The 21,982-nt window shown below is 40.1% G+C and overlaps 1 protein-coding gene across 2 annotated transcripts in view; it reads right to left on the reverse strand.

Moving 5' to 3' along the window:
- Positions 341 to 21,982, reverse strand: part of UBAC2 (UBA domain containing 2) — a 92,742-nt gene continuing 71,100 nt past the window's right edge. For both annotated transcript variants that reach the window (XM_021416115.1, XM_021416125.1), the window contains exons 7-9: positions 18,582 to 18,827; positions 4,870 to 4,992; positions 341 to 1,553 (exon numbers count right to left, since the gene is read on the reverse strand). In XM_021416115.1, coding sequence (XP_021271790.1) covers positions 1,446 to 1,553; positions 4,870 to 4,992; positions 18,582 to 18,827 — 477 coding nt within the window. In that variant the 3' untranslated portion in view covers positions 341 to 1,445. The remainder of the gene's footprint in view (positions 1,554 to 4,869; positions 4,993 to 18,581; positions 18,828 to 21,982) is intronic.

Below are 21,982 nucleotides of genomic sequence, written 5' to 3' on the forward strand. Positions count from 1 at the left end.
GTACACACACTTCCTGCTGGATTTCCCCAGCACCCCTCTCTTTCCAGTGTTCTTTCACCTCATGCCCTTTTCAACCACTATGGCCTTCGTTATGCTCCTGAGGACCTGTATCTTATTCTGAACACAGGTATGTGTTAAAAGTGCCTGCGTGTATAGAAATAGACACATATACGCCCAGTATACAAACAGAAGTACACACACACCAACACATTAAATGGCTGAGACACACGTATGCAGGGGTTTCATGGAGTTGCAGTTTGGAATCCCGTATTACTTCAGCTTACTGTCATATCCCACCTCCTAAAGCTCCTGAGCTGCTCACAGTGAGCACTGCTGAGGGTCAAGCCACACAAGTTTATTTATCCATCTAAACTCCAAAGCCAGCATTACACTACCTTGGCAGTAGTGTCCCGTCGACTCCTGCGTTACTCTGAACCACTCTTGTGGCTGGTATTCCATCTGTGATCAACTGCTTCAGACAGAGAGGATTCAGCAAATGAGGATCACCCACACTCTGAAATTAGAAAACTAGAACTACATAGAAAAGATAGCTTTTATATTTTTCCTTTAAGACGGTATGTAGTCAGCTCAAAATACGAACCTGGCACATCAGACACAACACACATCCATTGATACAGAAGTCTGCCTGAATCAGACGTGGAAGTCATTCAAACCATTGCAGTTCTGACCTCGTTGTATCATTCGATTCACCTTTATTGCTTCCAGTGAGTATCCTCATGCCCTGTGTCTGAACAGCAATTTACTCCATTTGTAAAATGTAAGCGTACAGCGGTCACTTACCATCGCTCGTACTACTTGTATCTTGTACCCTATCTGTGCATTATCATGTGCTGAATGACAACTTTTATTTAAAAAGGAATTCAGGAAATAAAATATTACAGGCATCAATAAAACTTTCTGGAGTGACATAATAATCTCATAACACTTTAGTGAGTTGAACACGAAGTGACCACCGAACACCTTATTACCGCGGTCAGAAATCAAGTACTGCAACGTAACATGTAAGCTAGAGAAATCAGATGGGTAAACAAGGAAAACACAACGTTCCTTGCTGGGTAAATCAGGTTGTTGTGGTTGTTGGAGCATGTTTTCTTAGTCATTCAGTCCGATAACATGTCTAACGATGATTTACAAGAAAAAAAAAAAAAAAACACCTACTTTATTTAAAAAATAAATTTAGGTGATATCCAGTAATAAGTAGAAACTAAATTTACTCTGAAAAGGATAACCAGAATAGAAACCACCAGTTGATTCAAAGGCTTGGGAACAGCTCACGTCATTCACTAAGCAGTCACGCGGAGCCCACTTCTCCTTCCTGCCGGCGCGGCGGGGCTGACCTGCGTCAGTCCGTCCAGCAGGTGGCTATGTCCTCTTCAGACGCGCGCAAACCCGCGGCGAGAGTTCCTTCATCACTCAGAAAATCATCAGTGCTGCAGTAAAAAATTAGTGGCTACATTTAAGTCATTATTTGAAGCCCTCAAAGCTTCCAGAGCGTCTCCCCTGGAAAATCCCATCTCCATAAGTCGTGCAACCTGTAAGAGAAGTAACATAAAACTACTGAAACAACAGAGCTGTATTCAGACGATGCGAGCATTACCTATGTAACAGTGTCAGGGATCACTTTTTTCCCACTGATGGGTCTGCTCAGAAGCTGATCTGTCTGAAGAGCGTGCAAGCACAGCTCTGCACCACCACAAAGATGCACCTGCGACAGCATGTTTGAAAACACTGCCAGAGAGAGAGAGATGAGTGCTTTGTGATCGCTTGTTCAGAACCAGCCTTTCGCTGTGTTTTCGACCCTGGCCCAGTTTTGAAAGAAGAGTGAAATAGAAAGGAAGCTTTGTCGTCTGGCTGGCATGTTTTCTGTTTTTCACTTTGGCACCTTACATGACAAGTGCAGCCTGACGCTGGGGCTCACTGCTCTTGAGAAGAACGGGCCCTCGTGAGCCCAACACTGACCCAAACGGGGAATCTTACAGCAGATGTCAAGAGCTGTCCATTTGCACTTAGCTGTGCATTGCTTGAAAACAACCTGACTTCTTCAAAGGTCATTAAAAAGCCCAAAACATTTGCTCCAGGTGGTTTTTACAACCAACCTGAAAGCTACCCCTGAAATAAAGGCAGTGCGATACTTAAATTGGTTCAGTAAAATTCATGGAAGGGTTTGAAATGTTTTCAAAACAAGGCAAGTCAATGACATGTGATGGACGAATTACTTGGAAATGGGCACATTAAGTCATTCTGGGGATCAGTAGCCAATCATCGTCCTTCTTTGCAACATCACGTTCTTGACACCTAACCTTTTTCTCTGTGCTAACAGACACTCAAAGTACCACAAATTACAACATGTAAAAAACAAAAAAAAAGCACACATATCAAATGTAATCTATGGTTAAATTTCAATTTACGCTTGAAAACTGCGACTCTCTATTAGGTATAACTGAAAGTCACAATGTAACTAATTCACTTTTATATTTAATCATCCGGAGAGGGTGGCAGCATGTAGAACGAAGCACGGCCGGGGGCAGCAGGAGGCACCCTGCATCCTGCTCGTGCCCATGGGCAGGCTGTAAGGTGGGAGCTGTGGGCTCAGGAGTGATCGGGGAGCCCTGGTAGCTCTCTGGAGGCTGGCACGGAGCCTGCTGCACAGAACCAAGCAAGCAGGAATGCAGCTGAGGCCCTCTGCATCCTTGGACACATTAGCAACGTGCAGTCGTATTTGAAATGCTTCATGGGAGAAAGGATTCAGGATTTTTAATCTCACTTGCTTTGGTGGTTTATTGAGAAATACAGCCCTGCTAAGTTGGCCTGGAGGTGGGAGTTCTGGTTCTCTTGATCTAAATACGCTGTTACAAAATGTTTGAAAACTGCTACCTTGGCTGTCAGAATATCAAAAATGGTACCATCTTTTTTTTTGCATTTCCCCTTCTCGCTTTTTCACCCAGCGTCAGTTTCTCACCCTCTTGTAGAGAGAGAAACAAATCGCTACTTTCAACATCACTGCAACATCAAACTGGATCTCATAACCAGTGACTTTCTGAAGTTCCCTATTTCTGATTTTTCACCTAAGATAATGATTTTTATGAGAAAGAGGCCAGGCAATGGAAATAAAAGCTAACCACAGCAGTGCAGCAGTGCACTTCAGACGAAAGGTTTTTATGGCAGTGGCCATGAATTCTAACTGACTTTCAAGAAGCGGTGGATGGAGTTTCAATGTTCCCATTTGCAGAAACATCCGGAGAGCATGATGGGAAATAAATTTTAACAACAAAAAGCTCTTTTTATCTGAGTGTATTTTAACCTCAGAAGTTGAATCCAGCTCCAGGAAACAGAGTTGTATGCTGGTAACAGTAGTTGAAGGTACTAAAAAATACACGAGACAAGCAGAGATTTTTCTACCAGACGTTGCTAACGCTCGCAAATTTGAATCCGAAGAGCAGGCACAAACCTTGCACTTCTGTCATTCTAAGACAATTTACAGATTTATTAGCACAAACCTGAAAAATCAAAGGTGCTTGGATTACTTTTTGCCTTGCAAGGTAACTAGACAGCATTCCAGATGACAGCAACCAGGCGATCTCTACAACTTCAGTGCATTAGAAAACATAAGCGTACACTGAAGTGCTTTCATACAGCTGAGCCTGGGCCAGGTTTGGGGTCAGAAGACAGCGCAAGTTGGACTGATAACTATTACATGAGTTCCAGCCCAACAATAAAGTCTATATATGCAGAATTTGTCACTTTATTCCTGGCAATGATTAGGCTGGTCAAAATTTCAGACTGGTCTCACAAGGTGTTCTTTAGTGGGGGAGTTTCTTTTCTTTCTTTCTTTTCTTTCTTTCTTTCTCTCTTTCTTTCTCTCTTTCTTTCTTTGATTGGTTTGTTTTTTACTTTTTTAATTTTTTTTTTTAACTTTTCTGATGTAGGCCAGCAAGTTTTCAACCAAAGCCACCAGTGCAGTTAATTCTGAACATGATCTAACATTGAATCAAAATGAGAAATCGGATCATAGCAAAGATCTCTTTTTGGAACAATCTCATTTTAAACTAACTGGAAATAACAGCATGGCACTAGCAGGTACTGATTTGTCTCCTTAAAATAGGAAAAAGGGAAAGAGAAACTCACCCTTGGAACCTATTCTTGTTGAAGAATAGCAGAGACCTTGGACAATAAGGAGGCCAAAGCAGCTAACTGCAGATAGGCTAAAACTTTGAGAACTTAACTGTACACAACAAATCCTGAATACAGAAACAAGACTAAAATTCAGTTCTTAAATTTCCTAGTAAATCCTCTCTTCTGAGACAACAAACTATTTACAAAAGTCTAAATCTACATGATAGGTCTAAATCTATACTAGGCAGAAAAGACAAACTGCTCTGTGGCAACAATACAAGAAATCAGTCAACCATGTTATATAGGGAAACACCCTTCAAGTGTTTGCTGCAGCCCAAGGCCAGCAGAACATTTTTATTTCCAATCAGCCACATGACCAAATTGGAAACTTAAGCCGGAGACCTCAGTGAAGGAAAAGCTGTATGTCTGCAGGGAAAATGGTGAAATCTATTTGTCATTCTTCCTTTTTCTGAAACATATATTAGCCCCACTTGTGAAACTGTCTAACCTTTAAACATAAGGGGTGAAAAGTTACACATAAAAGCAGTAATTCCCAAGTTGATATGCAACTCTAGTTTGAAAGATAATGGCGAGTCACCAACCCTGTACTGTGACTGTTAGCTGAGATTTCTATTTACGCTGCTGCAGAGAATGATTAAGAAGTTGTGTCAACAGACAATAAAAAACAGAGGTAATCCCTAACAGCTTTTTAAATGAAATGTCAAAAAAAATTACCTGCTCTTCAGAAACCTCAGTAGGTGGAGGCGTGTCTTGATCAGATGGGTGATGATCTTGATAATTCTCATTGTGTCTATGACGTAAAGGAGGAAACAGTCTATTCCAGTTAATCATCCCACCCTGAAACCAGACACTGCTGTCAGTCTTTTCAAAAAGAACTACAGGTACTTTTATACATAAAGTCCATCCATCCCACATAATAAAAAAGGCAAACATTTGAGCGAAACACTTATATCTCAAACAACAAGAGCTGCTGTAGCCTTTTGTGAAGTCAAAACTGGGACTTGTCACTGCTTTCCTAGCTACTGAAAGTAGTCACTGTAAGCTCAGGAAAAGTGCTAATAAAAGGAAGACAGGACTGTCTCATTTCTTGCCAATACTTCATGTCTCGCGTACATTGTGGATGATATGGCTCACTACAGTGATAGGTTTCTGAGGCTGAAGACCCTGCTCTCTTCATGTCTTGTCTGGCAAGGGATGCAACAGTGCATCCTGCACGTGCTTGCTTTGCATGGGTAAGAGTGAAATAAAGAAGCAGGGAGAAAAAGCAAAGATGCTTTTCACTGCATCCACAAAACCATATCAGGAAACTCAGAGCACATGCTGCTGATCACAAGCCCAACTTGCAGGATACTCGTGATAGACTTTCCATGCCAGGGATTATTTCTGTGACACCAGTATGACTGTGACAGACTTTCAGACTTACCTAACTTCAGTGCATTACTACCACTGCAATACCTGGCCATACTCCAGAGCCAAATCATTTTCTACCTACATGGTAATAACATAAATACACAGCAGTAACGTAAGTATGGCACAGATCACTGAACTGAAACTTTAACAACCAAGCTTGATGCCTTATAACATAAGACATACAGAATGTAAAGTGCAAGCTTTATCGTTGCCCAGGAGTGATCCATCTTCCTTTCATGAGCTTGCACAAACGTTTTGGAAGGGATGTGGTATCACATCAGAACCTGCAAGTGGGGAAGAGCAGCACCACTCGCTCCCTCTGTTCTTTGCAATGCAGCTGGTGTCCTTCTCCTCCTGACCCACTCCCTCTGTTACCATGGAGAAGATCCCCCTCCCTTTCAGTATATATAGGACAAGGACTTCCTTCCTCTAGTTGCTCTGTTTTAGGTCTGTGCTGTCGTTTCTCAGAAGACCTTCCTCTTAAGAGAGTTTTTTCTTCTCTCTTCTCAGCTGGGGCTCTTCCTGCCTTTATGTACTTCGGCAGCATTAAAAGCTCTCTGCTTGATCAGATCAGCAGCAGCAGCTCAACCTGCTCCCACACACAAAATCATTTATTTCGTTTTCCTGCCCTTTCCTTTGTTCTCCTCCATTGACTCCCTGGGAGACACAGCCAGCCCAGACACCACAGGGGGCAGTGCAAGAGCGCACTTGAAAAAGCAGCTGGGGAGTCATGAGATGCGACCTGATAGCTTGTAAAGTGTTCCAGTCTCTTACGGCATAGTGCCAACCTTCCCTAAGAAGGTATGCACCAGCTATGAGCCATCACTCATCTTCAATACAAAGTTTCCACTACTAGCCATAAGGAGTTTAAGACACTACTACAAACCTACATTTCTACTTTACATGCTGCATTAAGCATCTACTTACAAGGTTTTATCTTGAAGGATGTCACATACGCCTTGCGTTAGCCGAACAGTATAGTGCAGCAAAAAGGAGAATTGGTTTCTAGTTTAAACCTGGAGAGGGATCTCACACCTCCTACTGACAAGCTGCACTCCTCTGTGGTCTTGGAAAATCACATGTCATGTACTTCCCCATCTCTAGTTTCCCCTAGCTCAGAATTATTTTGAGTTTTAATTCATTAATTTTGAATTTCTGGAAGCCTACTAAGCTCTCTAGCTCAGCAAGAACATTGAACTGATGCTGCTTTGCCTGTGTGTGCTCTTTTCAAAGACCTGAGGGGGAGAAAGTAATGCTTCCAGGGGTCATTCACGTAAAACTGGTGGATTGAAAAATGCCAGCAGGATCATGGCGCATTTTCCGTAGCTCCAGAATTCACAGAGAATAATGCATATTAAATACAAAATCTACAATAAATGCATTAATTTATCAGTATGCTGATGCATCTGAAGACCGAAATAAACGTGCTTTTCCAGTTGTGCTCTCAGCTTCACCACTGAGCTGCCTACTTCAGCAGGGTTCTGCATCCACCCTGTCCTGCGTGCTGACATGTAACACTACAAAGACCCATCTGCCTCTGTATCTTAAACTTAACAATACATTTTAAATTAATGTGCACAAAATGCATTACCTGCAATAAGAAATCCAGATTCCCTAATACAGTAACTACATAGTTTTGAAGGTTTATTATGGATAAGTGGATGAACTACAGATATGGATGGATGGATTCAGAAGAGTTCCTGGCAAAGCTTGTAACTCTCTCCCAGAAACAAGAAAGACTAGGCAAATTGGATCAAAATACCTATGGAAGAATCCTTTTCAGTTGTCCTCAGAATATTTCAATTACTTTTGGAAACTGCAACAAACATAACCCATCAGCTCTTGACTATGTTAATGATGAAAGAATATCTAAAGTACAACTAGTGAGGGCCAACAGTCTTAATGCTATGTGAATGCTGACGTTTAGGATTAATTACAACTTACTTTGGATGGTCTATTTCTCAACTGTGTATTATTTCCCAGACTGCACCTAAACCATGCAAGTTATGCTTCTTGGAAGCTGTTTCTCCTCATGGGCTTGCCTCCGAAGTCATATTAAAATAGCAAAGATTGAGGGAGTTGAAGGAGGAACTGCTTCTGTGCACCATTTCCTAAACATAAGAAAATAGCAGGAACTGCTGCTCATGTCTCAGATCCACAGAAAGTGGAGATCAAGGCTAAGGATTTCTAGTGTGCACGGTGACTTTTGGACAACGCTACTATCACAGCAGAAATACACTAAGATCTGATTTTTAATTTGATTCAAAGTGAACAGCAAAAAATGTCTTACATTAACCAAATCTCTCCAATTCCAGTTAAAAATGTGCAGAGATTTCCAGACCAATGCTCTACCTTGCCTCTCAGACATTATTTAGCAGACCTTCTGTTCACAATTTTATGATACATTCTGTATTACAGGGGTTTTTGACCATGCTAAGACACTCACTCTGAAAAAGGTCAGGAAGATTTCACATGAAGATATCCAATCTGTTGAATTTATTCAAGCAATGCTTCTAAACCATCCGAAAGTCCCTACTGGAGATTGATGAACATGTATGCCTTTTACAGGAGACTCGAAAATAATCTCTAAAGCTATATTACCAGTGATGGTAACCCCAGTCAGCCAAAAGTCCAGATCACCAACCAAATCCACAATGATAAGGCAGGTCTAAGATCAAGACCAGAAGTCCAATCAGTGGCTTAGGACCTGGACTTGAACTCAAAAGCAGCTAACTCTCAGTTGAGGAGGGTGAGGCCCCAAGACTTCTCACAGACGTTTCTAACCACAGCTCTTTCTCACAAGTCTGCTCCAAGGCTGAAGAGCTGTACCGTGTCACAGGTGGCCCTCAGCACAGGCAACACAACCCTCTGGAAAGCCTGTTGGTGTGCTCAGGGTCACTACTGATAAACCAGCTGCTTCCCCCAGTCAGTGCTCTGGGCAGACAGAAACCACTCATCGTGTTATCCAAACAAAGGTAAGACTCACTGTTCATGCCTGCTTTCTTAGTCCAAATCTTTCATGAACAATTCTGTGAAGATTTACTACAACAAAAGGATTTCTATTTCATATTTTATTTGTTCTTTGCTCCATTTGTTCTGCAGGATGACAGGCTCAAGTAGGCCTTTTTTCTTACAGCATTAAAACAGCATTGAGCTTACCGCAGTCAAGAGACAAAACATTCCCATTAGCTTCTGTATGTTGGTTCCAGTCCCTGCAGTGGGATACCATGCAGGACTTCCAGTCTTGCTGCCAACCTTCATACTCATTTTCATGACATTAATCAGAAACTGAATTTTAGAAGTCCTGACTTCTGCTCCTCTACTAGAGGAAGGCAATCACTGAGAAAATCAGCCTATGAACTATCATTCATACAAATATTTTGTACTAATTGGTGACTGGGCCCTGATTTCTGCCTACAACATCGTCTTCCACACACCATCAGGAAAAACTCATGTCAAAAAGACTGCTTCATTCAGTAGTCAAAGAGAAGGACGATGGAGACATTTAAGGAAAGGCCTCTAAGCCTTCCCACTCTATTCCTCCTACAGTTGTAATTTTTTGACTACAGAAAACAGCAGTTTCCTTCGGTGCTAGCAGTGCAAAGACTGGGTGAATTGGTTGATTGCAAATTCTTTGTTACTACTTGACAGGAGACAAACCAACCAACGAGACCATCTATTGATCTCCGTTACATCACTAAGAAAAGTGGAATTAGGAAAACATTGGTGATGTTGGAACTTCTGTTACAGGAAAACAACAAATCAGTCACAAGCTTCAGGTGACCAAACAATGAGATGGAGGAGTGGGTTAGATTAAGGGAATGAGAAAATGGCACCTATCCATGATAGAAAATATTATAAGGAAATACCATATTGATGAATTATTCTTGGTAACTGTCAGTACTTGAGTTGTTCCCTGTTAAGTCACATCCTTGATTTTTTTTTCTAAATGGTGTCTGGGACAATACTGTTTACAAGGAAAGGAGTATCCCCTTTCCCTACAGAACAAGACATTCATACCAGTCTAGAGCTAGCAAATGTCTGATTGTATAACTTGCTGAAATCTCAATTACACAACTATTTTTTCACATCATCTCCTTATACTGTTTTAGAAAACGCAGCTGTCCATGCTTCCTATTTACATACTTGCCATAGCATACCCTGTAAAACAATGCTTGCACAAAGTTTGACCAAAAAAAATGTATTACAGACCACTAACAAATATTCACTGAAGTAGCTACCGCATGTGCATGTATTTCAATTAGATTAATTTCACCAGAATTGAAAATGCCTTATAGAAGTCCCTTGATAACTTTTCATGTGGTTTAGATTTTTTGATAGTGTTATCTCACATATATGGTTAATGCCAACTTGCCATCTGTTTGCACAAACAGGAAACACCTCCTGATATCTGTCCTGTTCACCTTTTCTTAACACAACAACCACAGTAAAACAAAAAAAAAAAAAGGAAATTGCTTTGCATTTCATCTTTTAAAGTAATACTTTTAGAGTCTGTTACCCTGCATAGGAGTCATTATTTGGTGCAGGTATAAATGCTGTCTTACTTCATTCACATAAAGATTTATTCCAAGAAACAAAAACACTTGCCTTTCAGACATAATCTTTTTGTTAAAATTACTGACCCCAAAGTATATATATTGATAAAATAAAGAAAAAACGTAGTCACGAATGACACACTGATACCAGCTGCCTCAGTATCTGAACGCTGTAAAAAAGATCAATGGCAATGATAAAATTTCTCTTTTTGTCTCTTTTTTGTGAAGTAAAAACTGTTCTGGGGGTTTATTTCATCTTAAACATTTTTTTTTAACCTTAATAACAATTTTTTTTGAAAGGGGGTGGAAATGTAATCACATTGGTGCTGTGAGCATCACTTGTAACGATAGAATTTTTCACCATGGAAAGTAGTGCAGCAATTTCTAAACATATTCCAATTTCCTCTGGAAATTTATGCTACAGACAAGTCTCCTTAGCCCAGAGGCTCTGTCTCCAGCTCTTATTTGCTGCATCCTGAGCTTTGATGTCTGCATTCTCCCAGAGGAGCTCATGTGTCACAAAAATTCACAAATCCACATGTGGTCTTTTCTGAAGCCTGATCAGTTATTTCCTTTGAAATCCAGGAGGAACACCTCAGTCTGGCCTCTGAAGCTGCTAGAGAAACAATGGAGCACAGGCACAAAGCATTCACAGTAGCAGATGCCAGAGATGCCAAGTGGCAGGCCTACCTGTGCCTTGGGAGGGGAGCGGGCACGGCTGCTTCTGCTACTGTGTTCAAGGGAGGTGTAGAGAGTTTTCAGTGCTTCTTAGTGTACTCATGCATGCCCAAGCATTTGGCCTTGTAGTCTGCTTGCCACACATGAAAGGAAGGGGTGTTATTATATGACTCAGGCACACAACTGGCTGGTAGTAAGTGAGAAGCTATGAAGGTGCTCCCCAAAACTGCAAGTTAGCTCAGGACACTGGGAGAGTCAGACAGCTCTGCATTCAACTCATTGCAGTACGGTTAAACACCTATTCTGTACCAAAATGCATGTCATTGTAACACTCACATTTCAGTACCGCTGTGATGCAAGAGTTCGGCTGGAAAGTGATGGATTGCTACACCAACAAGAAAGAAAGACATTTAATATCAGTCACATGCTGAAAGACGGCATTTTTGAGAACAGATGTTACTCGTTCACCTAATGTTAGGGAAGTATTGAGCAGGGCTCTCATACTTTGTCTGCACCAATAAATGGAGATTTTGATCTTGTCCTGGCAGGAGGGGCAAGGCTTTGACCACCTTTTCAAAGCATCTCCTTTTGTGGACTTTCTGACTTCACTCTCGCAAGCTTGTATCACCTGCTCTTCATCCAAACCGGGCTCTGCAACATCATAGATGTGGTCATAGCTACGTCAGCTATCGTCCATAATCACAACCTGAATTTTAAAGTAATTGAATGATTTGGGGCTATTCTTATGCTGGTCCTTTAATACTTGCTAAGTGAGACAACCAGGGTGTGGCAGTCCACTGTGCCAAACGCTGAAGGCAGGTCCACTGGCACGAACACCCACTCTGGATTTAAGGAAACCATCTGTTACTCCATTTTAGACACTTTAGACAAAGCAGAGACAGTTCTAACTCTTCTTAAATGGCTCTTTGGATGCAAACTGGTGACAAGTGACTTATTAGAGCGTGATGGATGATTAGACAGATAATACCTCACTCACTTCCTGTGCACAAACATTTTCAAACGTAAGTGAGAAATGAGAGTTTCAAAACTGTTTTGATTTGAGAAGTTCAGCTAGCAAACACTGGGTACAAAGAAACCTCAAAACCGAATTATCCAATACACTAGCATAAACATATGCGCAGGTACATAAAGGGCCAGGCTACCACCATGTAGGAGGAAAAATGAAAGATTAGTATCCCACTCTAGGGAGCAAAGATTCAGTTGCAAACAGGAAGTGCTTCCATTTGTTGATATCCTAAAGTTAACATTCAAGGTGACATACTGGCAATACTGCTTGGCAAAAGCTTCATATCTATTGTGCTTCAACAGGCTTTAGAAACAACCAGTGACACAGATCTACGGTTGTTATGTACTATTATCAGAGTTCCAATCAGAAAACCTAATACTAAGATGGACCACACACTATGTGAATTACATGCTTCTCAGCTTCAATAAGCTATGAAAGAAGAGACTGAGAGGAAGAAATGACTTCCAAACAAGATTCTCTCAGCGCAGATGAAGGGTAACAGGAAAAGCTACTGACTTCTCAGCCCCAAAACTGGATGCCTAATTTGGCCCATGCTTGAAGCTGCAGATGGAAGAACACAAATAGCTGAAAAGAAACTTGCATTCTGTGGACAGAGCTGGATCAGACAACAGAGAATTAGATGCTCTCAAAAATGCTTGGGGAGATTTTTATGCCGTGAGCTTTTTTAATGGGGATTGCCTCAAATTAAATTGTCAGAATAAGAGAGTATAGAACGATCACACAGGAGAACAAACATAATCTCTATCTCAAAAATTATTTGCTTAGTTTTGCTTTAGGAAGCTGTTCAACCATTGCTTCTGTAGGGAAACTGATTACAAACACTAACTCAAATTTAATCAGTATCTAAAGGCTACATACACCTCAAAAGCCCAGTCAGACAGAAAGAGAGCTGAATAATTCCAGTCCAAGAAAAAAATGACAGTTCAACGTGAGGGCAGGAGTGCTACTGAGGAGTAGGAGTCAGACGCAGTTAACCGTGCGACTGTGACAACTGGCTGTTAATGAGATACATTCAGCTTATTCTAGTAGTACTACTAGTGTCTGTCAACTCGTGGAACTGCTGATTTCCATGAAAAAGACAGAAAATATAATGTAGATCTGTAGAGGAAATAGTCATAAACTCAAAACCTGAATGAGCACCCTGTAAATTCAACATTTTTAACAATGTGAAATCCATGAAAAAGTTATTTTTTTAAAAAAAGAACAAAACTAAACAACACAGAAATATCTAAATAGCAGGGTTTATCAACTGCACTAATGATGTTATCAAAATTAAGCAGTAAAAAAGAGTTAACGTATATCAACATCAGCAAAATACATAGCTTTACACCTACCAACCTCTAAGCATAAAGCTCCCCTTTTGAAATAAAAACAAGCATTCTCAAAACAGAGAAAACGTAACATCAGAGAAAAAAAAAACAACCAAGATTTGAAAACACCAGAAGAATGTCAAAAAGCAAAGGATGAGTTAATGGCTCATCAAAATCTGAAAAAGATATTGTTTTCTTTGCAAAAATTGAAAAAAAAAAAGGCTGATGGTATGTCCACAACAAACAAAGAAAGACGAATTCTCATTTTAGCCACAGTGATTATTGCTGCAGTGTATATGCTTCATTCATGGGCTGGAGTAAACCCCTAGATCACTTATTAATTAACAGAATTCTTAAAAATATGATCTCAACTCTGCATCAGAGCTTAAGTAACTATTTTATTCTATGAGTACCCTATGTATAGTTGTCTTTGAAGTTTATGGCAACGTTGTAAAAGGCACCTTCTATTCAATGATGCCACAAAATCCCAGGGTAGCCATAGGCAACACACATTAGTTGGAATGGAGGCCTAACTAGAGAAAAAGATTCTGCTTAACCGGGCTGAAAACCTCACTCATTTATTCAGGTAAAGTTGTCCGGTATATTCTTCCTGAACAGTGATACATACATCTATGGGTCAGTATGAACAAGCTCCTTCCATCTAGAGTTCTGTGAGAATTTCCAGGGGCCTGGCAATGTGTAAAGGTTGCAAGACATCTTTGGGGCCCAAGTGGTCTCTTGATGCACTTGTTGTTTGTACTCAAGCTTCTGAAGACTTTGCCGAAGTAGCACCTCTCTGTGTCAGTGTGAAAACGGAGTATGTTCAGATGTGGTTCTTCTTTGAGAAGGCAGAAATAGACTGTATGTTCACTGGGGGATTTGTTTCTAGCATCATGAGTAAGGACAACTTTCCTGAGGAGAAATTCTTGTCTTAGGACAGTCATTGCTCTGTTAAATTCTGTTTCCCAAGGTCAGAAGTTTAGTACTTTAATATAACCGAAAGGTAAATCAGCAATTTAGCCTCACAGTCCTTAGCTCACAAAATAAGTAAGTTGCAAATTTCTCAGGATATGAGACGCCCCGTAACAATAAAGACACTCAATGCATCTCCCCACAGAGCATCTCTCCAGTGTCCCAGGAGGAAGACATCCAGCGAATGAACAATTAGGGGAAGTGGCACTGTTACAGAAGAAGTCTGGTCTCTGCAAGCAGGAGAATCAGTGATATGAATCAAAGGGGGTCTGGCCTCACTAAAAAGTACCAGGAGTTGGAACAGAAAAACAAAAAGACAGGAGGGAAAAGACCCACCCCCCCAAAAAAAAAAGCTTAAAAGCAGAGGAAACAGTAGAACAGATTTTCATATATTGCTGTAGGCTTATCACATTTCCTTGAGCACTTCAGTGAAAGTCTTTCCTGAACCAAAAAGTTAAGAGAAACCAAGAGGCAGGCAACGCAGTGTCTTTAACATGCTCAATGTGAATGAAGGATACAGAGAACATTTTTTCCAGATGAATGGACCAGAGTTCATTCTCCACTCCCTGTACACTGAATGGGCACAGGAATGAGTGCAAAAAGGAGAAGTGGTATTTGATTGCCAACAGAAGGTGCTGACCACCTTTTCTGCAATCTTCCACAATCTTCCTATAACCCAGTGACATCAGTGCTGCCAGGAACACCTATGCACGCACTCCCGCACTCCTCCCTCATCTGTTTGCAGTTTGGTTATCTGCAGCCTCCCTCCAAGATTGTCAATGGGAAGTGAAAGTCAGGCTGGCTCCCTGCTAGCACCCCCAGTGCACACATGCAGCAATTTCTTCCCCTTTCCCACCAGGGCTTTCATTTGGGTTACAGAAAGATAAACTTCAGAAAAGCGCTGGGAAATGAAACAGATTAAGAAATACAAAAGTCAGGAGAGAAAGACCAAGAAGTCCCATTGATATTACAGTATCAAAAGGAAAAAACAGTGCCTGAAAATATAAACCACCTCCTGTTTGGAGCGAGAGAAAGGCAAGATGCATCTTCGGCTTCAGGATGCATTGCATCTGATGGGTAAGACGTGATGGGAAAGAATCTCCTCCAAAGCAAAGAAGGACGTAGAGGAGGAAACACAAAGTATGGGAAATAATGGAAATTGAGGGGATGAGATGAAAATTTGGGAGGAAAATGACATAGCGGGGAATGAGAATGTGAAAATGATACAAAGGAAAGAGAGATCAGATTTACGGGAAAAAAAGGAAAACAAGAGGATACGTTGCTAAAATGAGAAAAGAGGATTGACAAAAGAGAGAGAAAGAAAAGAATTAAGAAACTAGAGTTGAAAAAGCAAAACACAGCAAGCTGATATTTTCTGAGGGTATGAATACACGTAGCACACATCTCATTTCACTGCCTCAAAAGGTGGATGGAGGTGATGTTCAGTAATCCTCTGTGATAATTTCAGAATTTCTCAGGATTATCAGAGGAAGGGAAAAAAAGGACAAAAAGTTTTCAACTTGCATACTACCATCTGGTTAAGGACTGTATCCATAGCAACTAGAAAGCAAGACAAAAATCAGACACCGTGTAACCACAGTCCCCTGCGAAACTAGCAACGTAAGGTAATTTTTCAGTTTCTAACAACACGTACAAACACAGTACCACGGCACATCTCAGGGCTAAATCAAAACGGTGTACATCAAGTCACGAAGCTGGTGGCTTGTGTTCAGGCTGTGTCCCTCACTCAGCGTGCTCCTGGAAGCTGTCAGTGTCTGGCAGCCCAGCAGTCACACGCACACCTCTCTGCTTCAGCCTCCTGCAGGTGACATTTCTGTGAGAGATAGCCTGGGCAAGGCAAAGCTCTAAGAACAGCCAGCAAGGAAATTGTGTCTTTTTTTTTCTTTTTCTTTTCCCTACAGAAAACATCCAAAATAAATTCTGTTTCGGTTAAAAAGCACAGTGGACATAAGTTAAAAAAAAAAATTCTCTACATTTTAGTATCTTAGAGATATAGTATGAACAACTTGAGAAAGTTTTTTCTCCTATTTTTTCCCTGTTGTTTTTAAGTTTTTCCTCTTTTTGTACCATCAGGCTCATGTCCTTCAGAAATTCTTCAAAAACCCGAAGAGTGAGCTTAGCACAAAAAGGGTCCATTTAAGAAGCTGGCTCCTTTATAGCCAGAGGGCAGTTTGCCGCATTCTGCAGGACAACAAAGCACTGTTAAAACCACACCCTGTGTTCTTGTGTTTTTCTGTACGCTAACAATACATAGGGAAAGTGCATTGTCTCTTCCCAAACAGAAGAACTGAAAAGTAAAGGAAAAGAAGGAACAAACAGAATGCCTTCCCAAGGGATAACAAGAACATAGTTGCACAGTGATGTGCAGAGGAAAGTTTAAGTGCCCTTTCCTTGGCAAACAACATGGAAAGCAGAAGAGAGAATGTTAATTTATCTCACCCGTGGACAGTATACTGGGATGCCAAAAATCTGCAGTGTTCTCTTGCAATATAACTCAAACTTGTATTTGATAACTTGACTGATATACTTCACAGCTTTTATTACTGTCTGTTTCACAAAAAACCTCCAAAGAAAGTGATCGCCATTCTTTACCAGCTTCACTCCCACAGGTAGTGTTACCATCTAAATTCCATCCGCAATGCAATGTGTTCAACTCCACTGTCTTCATATTATACCTCTGTAAGCCTCTAAAAGCAAAAGAATTGCACAGGTACAACAATCTGGAAAACTGTTTTTGAGTTTTGAATACTGAGACTGAAACTATCCTGTTTGTCTTTTCTACCATTATGTCTCAACTTTTGTCAAGGATGCTATTCATGATTTTGTTGATATCCAGTAAATTCTGTGAGTCATAAACAAAGCCTGGTAAAAGCTTTCCTAACACATCTTTTCTGAAGAACATTTCTGAAATGTTCACACATTGAATCCTTTGCCTGTTCACTGGTTTCACAATTTAGCACTGTAAGATAACAAAATGCCGCACTAAAGGTAAAGGCCAGTCACGTAGGCAATTTGAAAGAGTTTCAGCAACTTTTAAGGTGAACCAAGTCACTGCTGCTCAAGCAATGCTCATTTATTTTACTTAAACTCTTCCATATTTTATAAAAAAACTCTATTTGAAGTCAATAGTGAAAAGACATTTTGCCACCTTCACAGTTCGTAATCCCAGGAAAGGAGAAAGATAAGAAGAAAACATTATCAACACTTGTCATTTATAATTCTGAGCTTATTTAATACTTCTTGCAATTCAAAATATATTATAAAGATTGTCTTTAATAACTGGTAATTTCTTTCTCTTCTTGTTTGAAGAAACTTCACTGAATCTTCTCAACAGCTTTGGCCCAACAGACACCTTCAATGCACTTTCTAACAGAACACTGAGACATTGAATTATTTCTAGTTCATTCCTTATGTTACAACTGATAAATGTTCTAAAGGGAATAGAAATTAGAATCTTTCCACCTGAGGAACTATTAATTCAGATCAAAATGTTAAGAAATGGAAGAAAACCAAATTTCAGGGAAACAAAGATATATGTACTCTAGTTGTTGGCCAAAGCCAAAGCTTTATGTTACCATATATCTAATTCTGTCACCATATTAATGGTAACGTAGGTATATCTACAAGCACTAAGCTACCATAAACGTAAGAAGAATTTGTGTATCAGCACAGAGCTGCATTTCAGGCAGAGAAAACTCAATAAAGATCACAAATTGTCAGGTTATAGCAAAATTATGAAAAACGTCTGCTCACATAGAGAAATGTAAGGCCCATATTGTCTGCTAAGTTTGATAGAGTAGCAAGGCATATTTTTAAGGTATAGGAAGAAGTTAACTGAGACACTGACTGCCTTGCTTTACTGCTCTACAACAAAAAGCATGTGCACACCTTTCACTGCCTTGACTAAAACAGAGAAAATAAAGGGCTCTGCTATTCCATTCAGTAAGGAAATAAAATGAACACTAAAGTTCCTGTGGTTGACCTCTGTAAGAAAGTTAGATAATTGAATTTCAGAACTTTCTCAAAGACGCAAGCCTTATTCAAAAGTACATTTGCGAATAAAGTCATCGTGTAGACAATTTTCTCTGAAAAGGATGTAAACAATACAAATACTCAGAACAGTCAGAAGACTTGCTAACTGTCAGCAATGGCTGTTACTAAAGACCATGGAGAGACAGGCATTTTACCTTTCAGGCTCACTTTTGGTGAAAGAAATGGCAGATGTATTGATATCCTTACAAGACGGTCTGACACTCTGCTTCTATCTTGTGAAGCAGTTTTAACATGCAAAGGTATACAAACACCTAAATGGCTACTAGCCAGTGTATGAAAGACCAACGGAAAAGATTATATCAAACAGGAACCATAAAATATACAAACTGAAAACATATGTTTCCCATAACATAATCTATATGGAGCATGTATCAATACCTGCTGCTGCCTTTGTCTTCTCATTTGGGCAACCTGAGACATCATGATCTGTCGATCCAGTAGCTCCATTCTCTGCTGCCTCTGGATGTCGACTGTTGCTCCCATTCCCACTCGGATTTCATTTGTTGGTTCCGCAGATGAGAAGATTGGTTCAAGAGTCCAGGAAAATATCTTTGCTACCCAGCTGGGTACACAAAGAATTCGATGAACTTTTAATATACTGCTATTGTAGCAAATCCCAGAAATCTACAAGCAAAAAAACCCAAAGCCTTTAAATACAGCAAATTTACTTTGTACTTAGCTGCAGAAAGCAGATGCTCTTTCTATTTTAAATGCACTTTTTAATGTTTTTACCCAGAGCCTTTGGTCAAGAGCCAAGAATAGGGGATTTCTTTACCTCCAACTTCCTCACAACTACAGACTCTTGTATTTCAAAATCTGTGTACTGCATCGCCTGTGACTCAGAAAGTTGCTTTTTTTCTTCTTTTCAGAAACTGAATCCAAACCAAGTGACTGCTTCTCACTCGGGTTAAGAAAGGTTTATTCTACCTGAAACCAGGTTTATTTTATTCAAATAAAATTTTGATTTCTAGTAAAGGAATTGGTCAGAATATGCTGCATGCTGACCTGAGAACACTAAGGCTGTTCTTGAGGATGCTGAAGCATTGTAAACATTCCTTAACAAAAAACAACTCCCTCACGGCTTCTGTCACCATTCCCAAGTCTGCCTTTCCAGTAAGGACAAAAGTAAAACAGCTGATTTAAGGTTAAATGTAAGAGTATGCACAGACTTTTTCCAATCTGCCTTCTAGGGAACATAAAAAAGAACAGTTCATTAAAAATTGACATTGAAGAAAATCACCCTTTGTTGTGCCCTTCTCCCAGCTATAAGAAAAAAAAAAAACATATGAACCCTCCAAAATACATACACGAGATATATCAAATTAGTGCAATTACATTAAAAACAATGTAGAAACTCCATGTCTGGGCAATTTATTTATTTAAGGATACTTGTTTTATCTCACTGACATTTGTGTAAACATACAGAAAGCATTTAATTGCTGCAAATACAAAGGGAGACAGTTTAGAAAAAATTAATAGTTTTTGGAACAGGAATCTTTTTCAGATTATTTACAAGGTTGTTGTTAATTACCTAGTGAGAAAACGAGACTTTTAGAGTAATACATTTAAGTTCTGCTGTGGGAAATACTGGTTTTTTTTTTATTCTATCATATTTTATGACTTCTCATGGGGTTTGATGTAACACCAAACACAGGCTATAGTTCTAAAATGAGAAAGAAAAACCTTAGACTGCCCTTAACCCCTTATCTTTTCATGCTATGAAGGAGTTAAATGAGATTTGACAAGAGAAAGGTCATCATCCATGGCTCCTTAGTGAAGGATGGCTTTAACAAAACATTTCTGTATTTAAAGAAAGGTTCTCAAAGGACTCCAGGAATGACACCGCACTGGAACATAAGCTTCTTCATGACCTCAATTCTCTCCTCAGGTCTAGTGAAACTGTTCCAGAAGACCAGAAACCCATGACTAAAACTTGGGCACATCAACTGGAAACTAAAATAAAACTACAGTCTCCAATGAATACATAAGAAGAGCAGTATTCGTATCACTTCTGTGATCATCTACTTTTGGCATGCAGTACTTTAGGCACCTACCCAGCAAAGAAGGTCCCTCAAAAGTTAGCCACCAGCTACCAAGGGAGTCAGCGTACATAGGCTCCTCACTCAAGAAGACTGTATGACTCACTCCTAGACTGTATGACAACCAGGAAGGTTGCTCTTTTGGGAGCAAGAACTACCGAACCTGGTTGTAAATACTACATAAAATTTCATCTGATGATTTCAGAGATGCAAAAAGCACAAGCAGCACTACAGCCTCCACAGTACCTTCCCTCCTCCTGTCCCATATCACTAGACTAGAGAGCCAGGCTCCACCTTTGGTCCCAAAAATTTCGCAAGGAAAGGCAGGGGAGAAAAAAAGCACTCTCACTCAAAATACTTTGTCAGACATCACACCAGTATTCCTTCAACTCTCTCAGATGTCCCTCCCAACTATTAATCTCTGCCCACAGATCACCTACAGTCCTTTGTGAAGGTCTAAAGTTTTCAGGGCACCATAATCTGTAAAGAGTTCAGAAAGTCACAAGAACAAAACAGTGCAAGCAGTGATAGGAAAATCTACATCTCCCTGAATGTATGACAAATCTTGACACGTGTCTGAACGTGTTAACCACAAACAGAATTATTCTCACATCAACTCAACACAGAAAACGCAGCAAATAGGATAGCACCAGCATGTCTTTGTGCCAGTACTTCGGGATTTGTCTCAGAAGTGAAAATGTACATGTACAAGAGAAATTAATCAGAAGAAAAGGCTTTATAAGCCTAAAGTTTAGGGACACCACTAAGATGGAGAATGCTAAGTGTGAGACTTATACACACGTCCCCTATCTCCCTTCCCAGATTTACCAGGCTCACTGGAGTAGCACGGCTGGTCTATGGCCAATGCAGCACCAGTTGCAGATGGCTGTCTTCTCTCTCCTCACTCTCCCCAACAGCAGACTAACGTCTTGGCCCCTCCTTGTCCTGCCTCAGACAGAAACTCATTGGGCAACCCAAACACAGGGACTTCAGTGCTCAAAGAGTAGAAAATCAAGAAGTCTGGCAATATAAAGTTCACAGGAAAATGTGAAACAAAATGAACCTCGTGAAGGAAGAAGACGAATCTGTTTGTCTATCTTTTACATACAGTTGCCAAGATAAATACTGTAGGCTAAAAACTGTGCAGAGCAACCGCATGAGACTGCAATTCTTTGTAAGTAAAAAAAGACGGAAGGACAGAGTCAGCTGTGAAAGGCACTATGTGTAGACTGCCTAAATCCGTCTTGTTACCTTCATATTTGCTAGGACCTCAGTGTCACTACCACTCCTTTTTCCCTTGATGTACTACTCCAATTGTAAAGCTATTAAACATAAATGAAAGACACTTCAAACACTGTGCTCAGCTTTAAAAAATTTTCAAGAAGTTTCATATAGTGACAAAGATATTTATTTGCATATTTCCAATAAACCCAAAATGGAGGCATGTGTAGTTAAAATACACCTTGTGATTCAGTCTGGTTTAGTGTCATATACTCATCTTAATGTCAAGTATTTCCAAGGAACTTCCTCTTTAGCTGGTTCATATGCAGAACTTTGTATGTGTCATTTTTTTAAAAAAACAAGCTTTGATGAAGTGTAAAGTTACTTCTTACACCAGTTTTTGTCATGGATGTAGTGTACTTCTAGTGTTTACTAAATAAACCGACTTTGTTTATTCAATGAATATAAGATGATATCATTATATCTTGATTTGAACACTGTACATCAGGATAAAGTGCT

The sequence above is a fragment of the Numida meleagris genome, chromosome 1, assembly GCF_002078875.1.
Source record: "Numida meleagris isolate 19003 breed g44 Domestic line chromosome 1, NumMel1.0, whole genome shotgun sequence".
NCBI classification, from domain to species: domain Eukaryota; kingdom Metazoa; phylum Chordata; class Aves; order Galliformes; family Numididae; genus Numida; species Numida meleagris.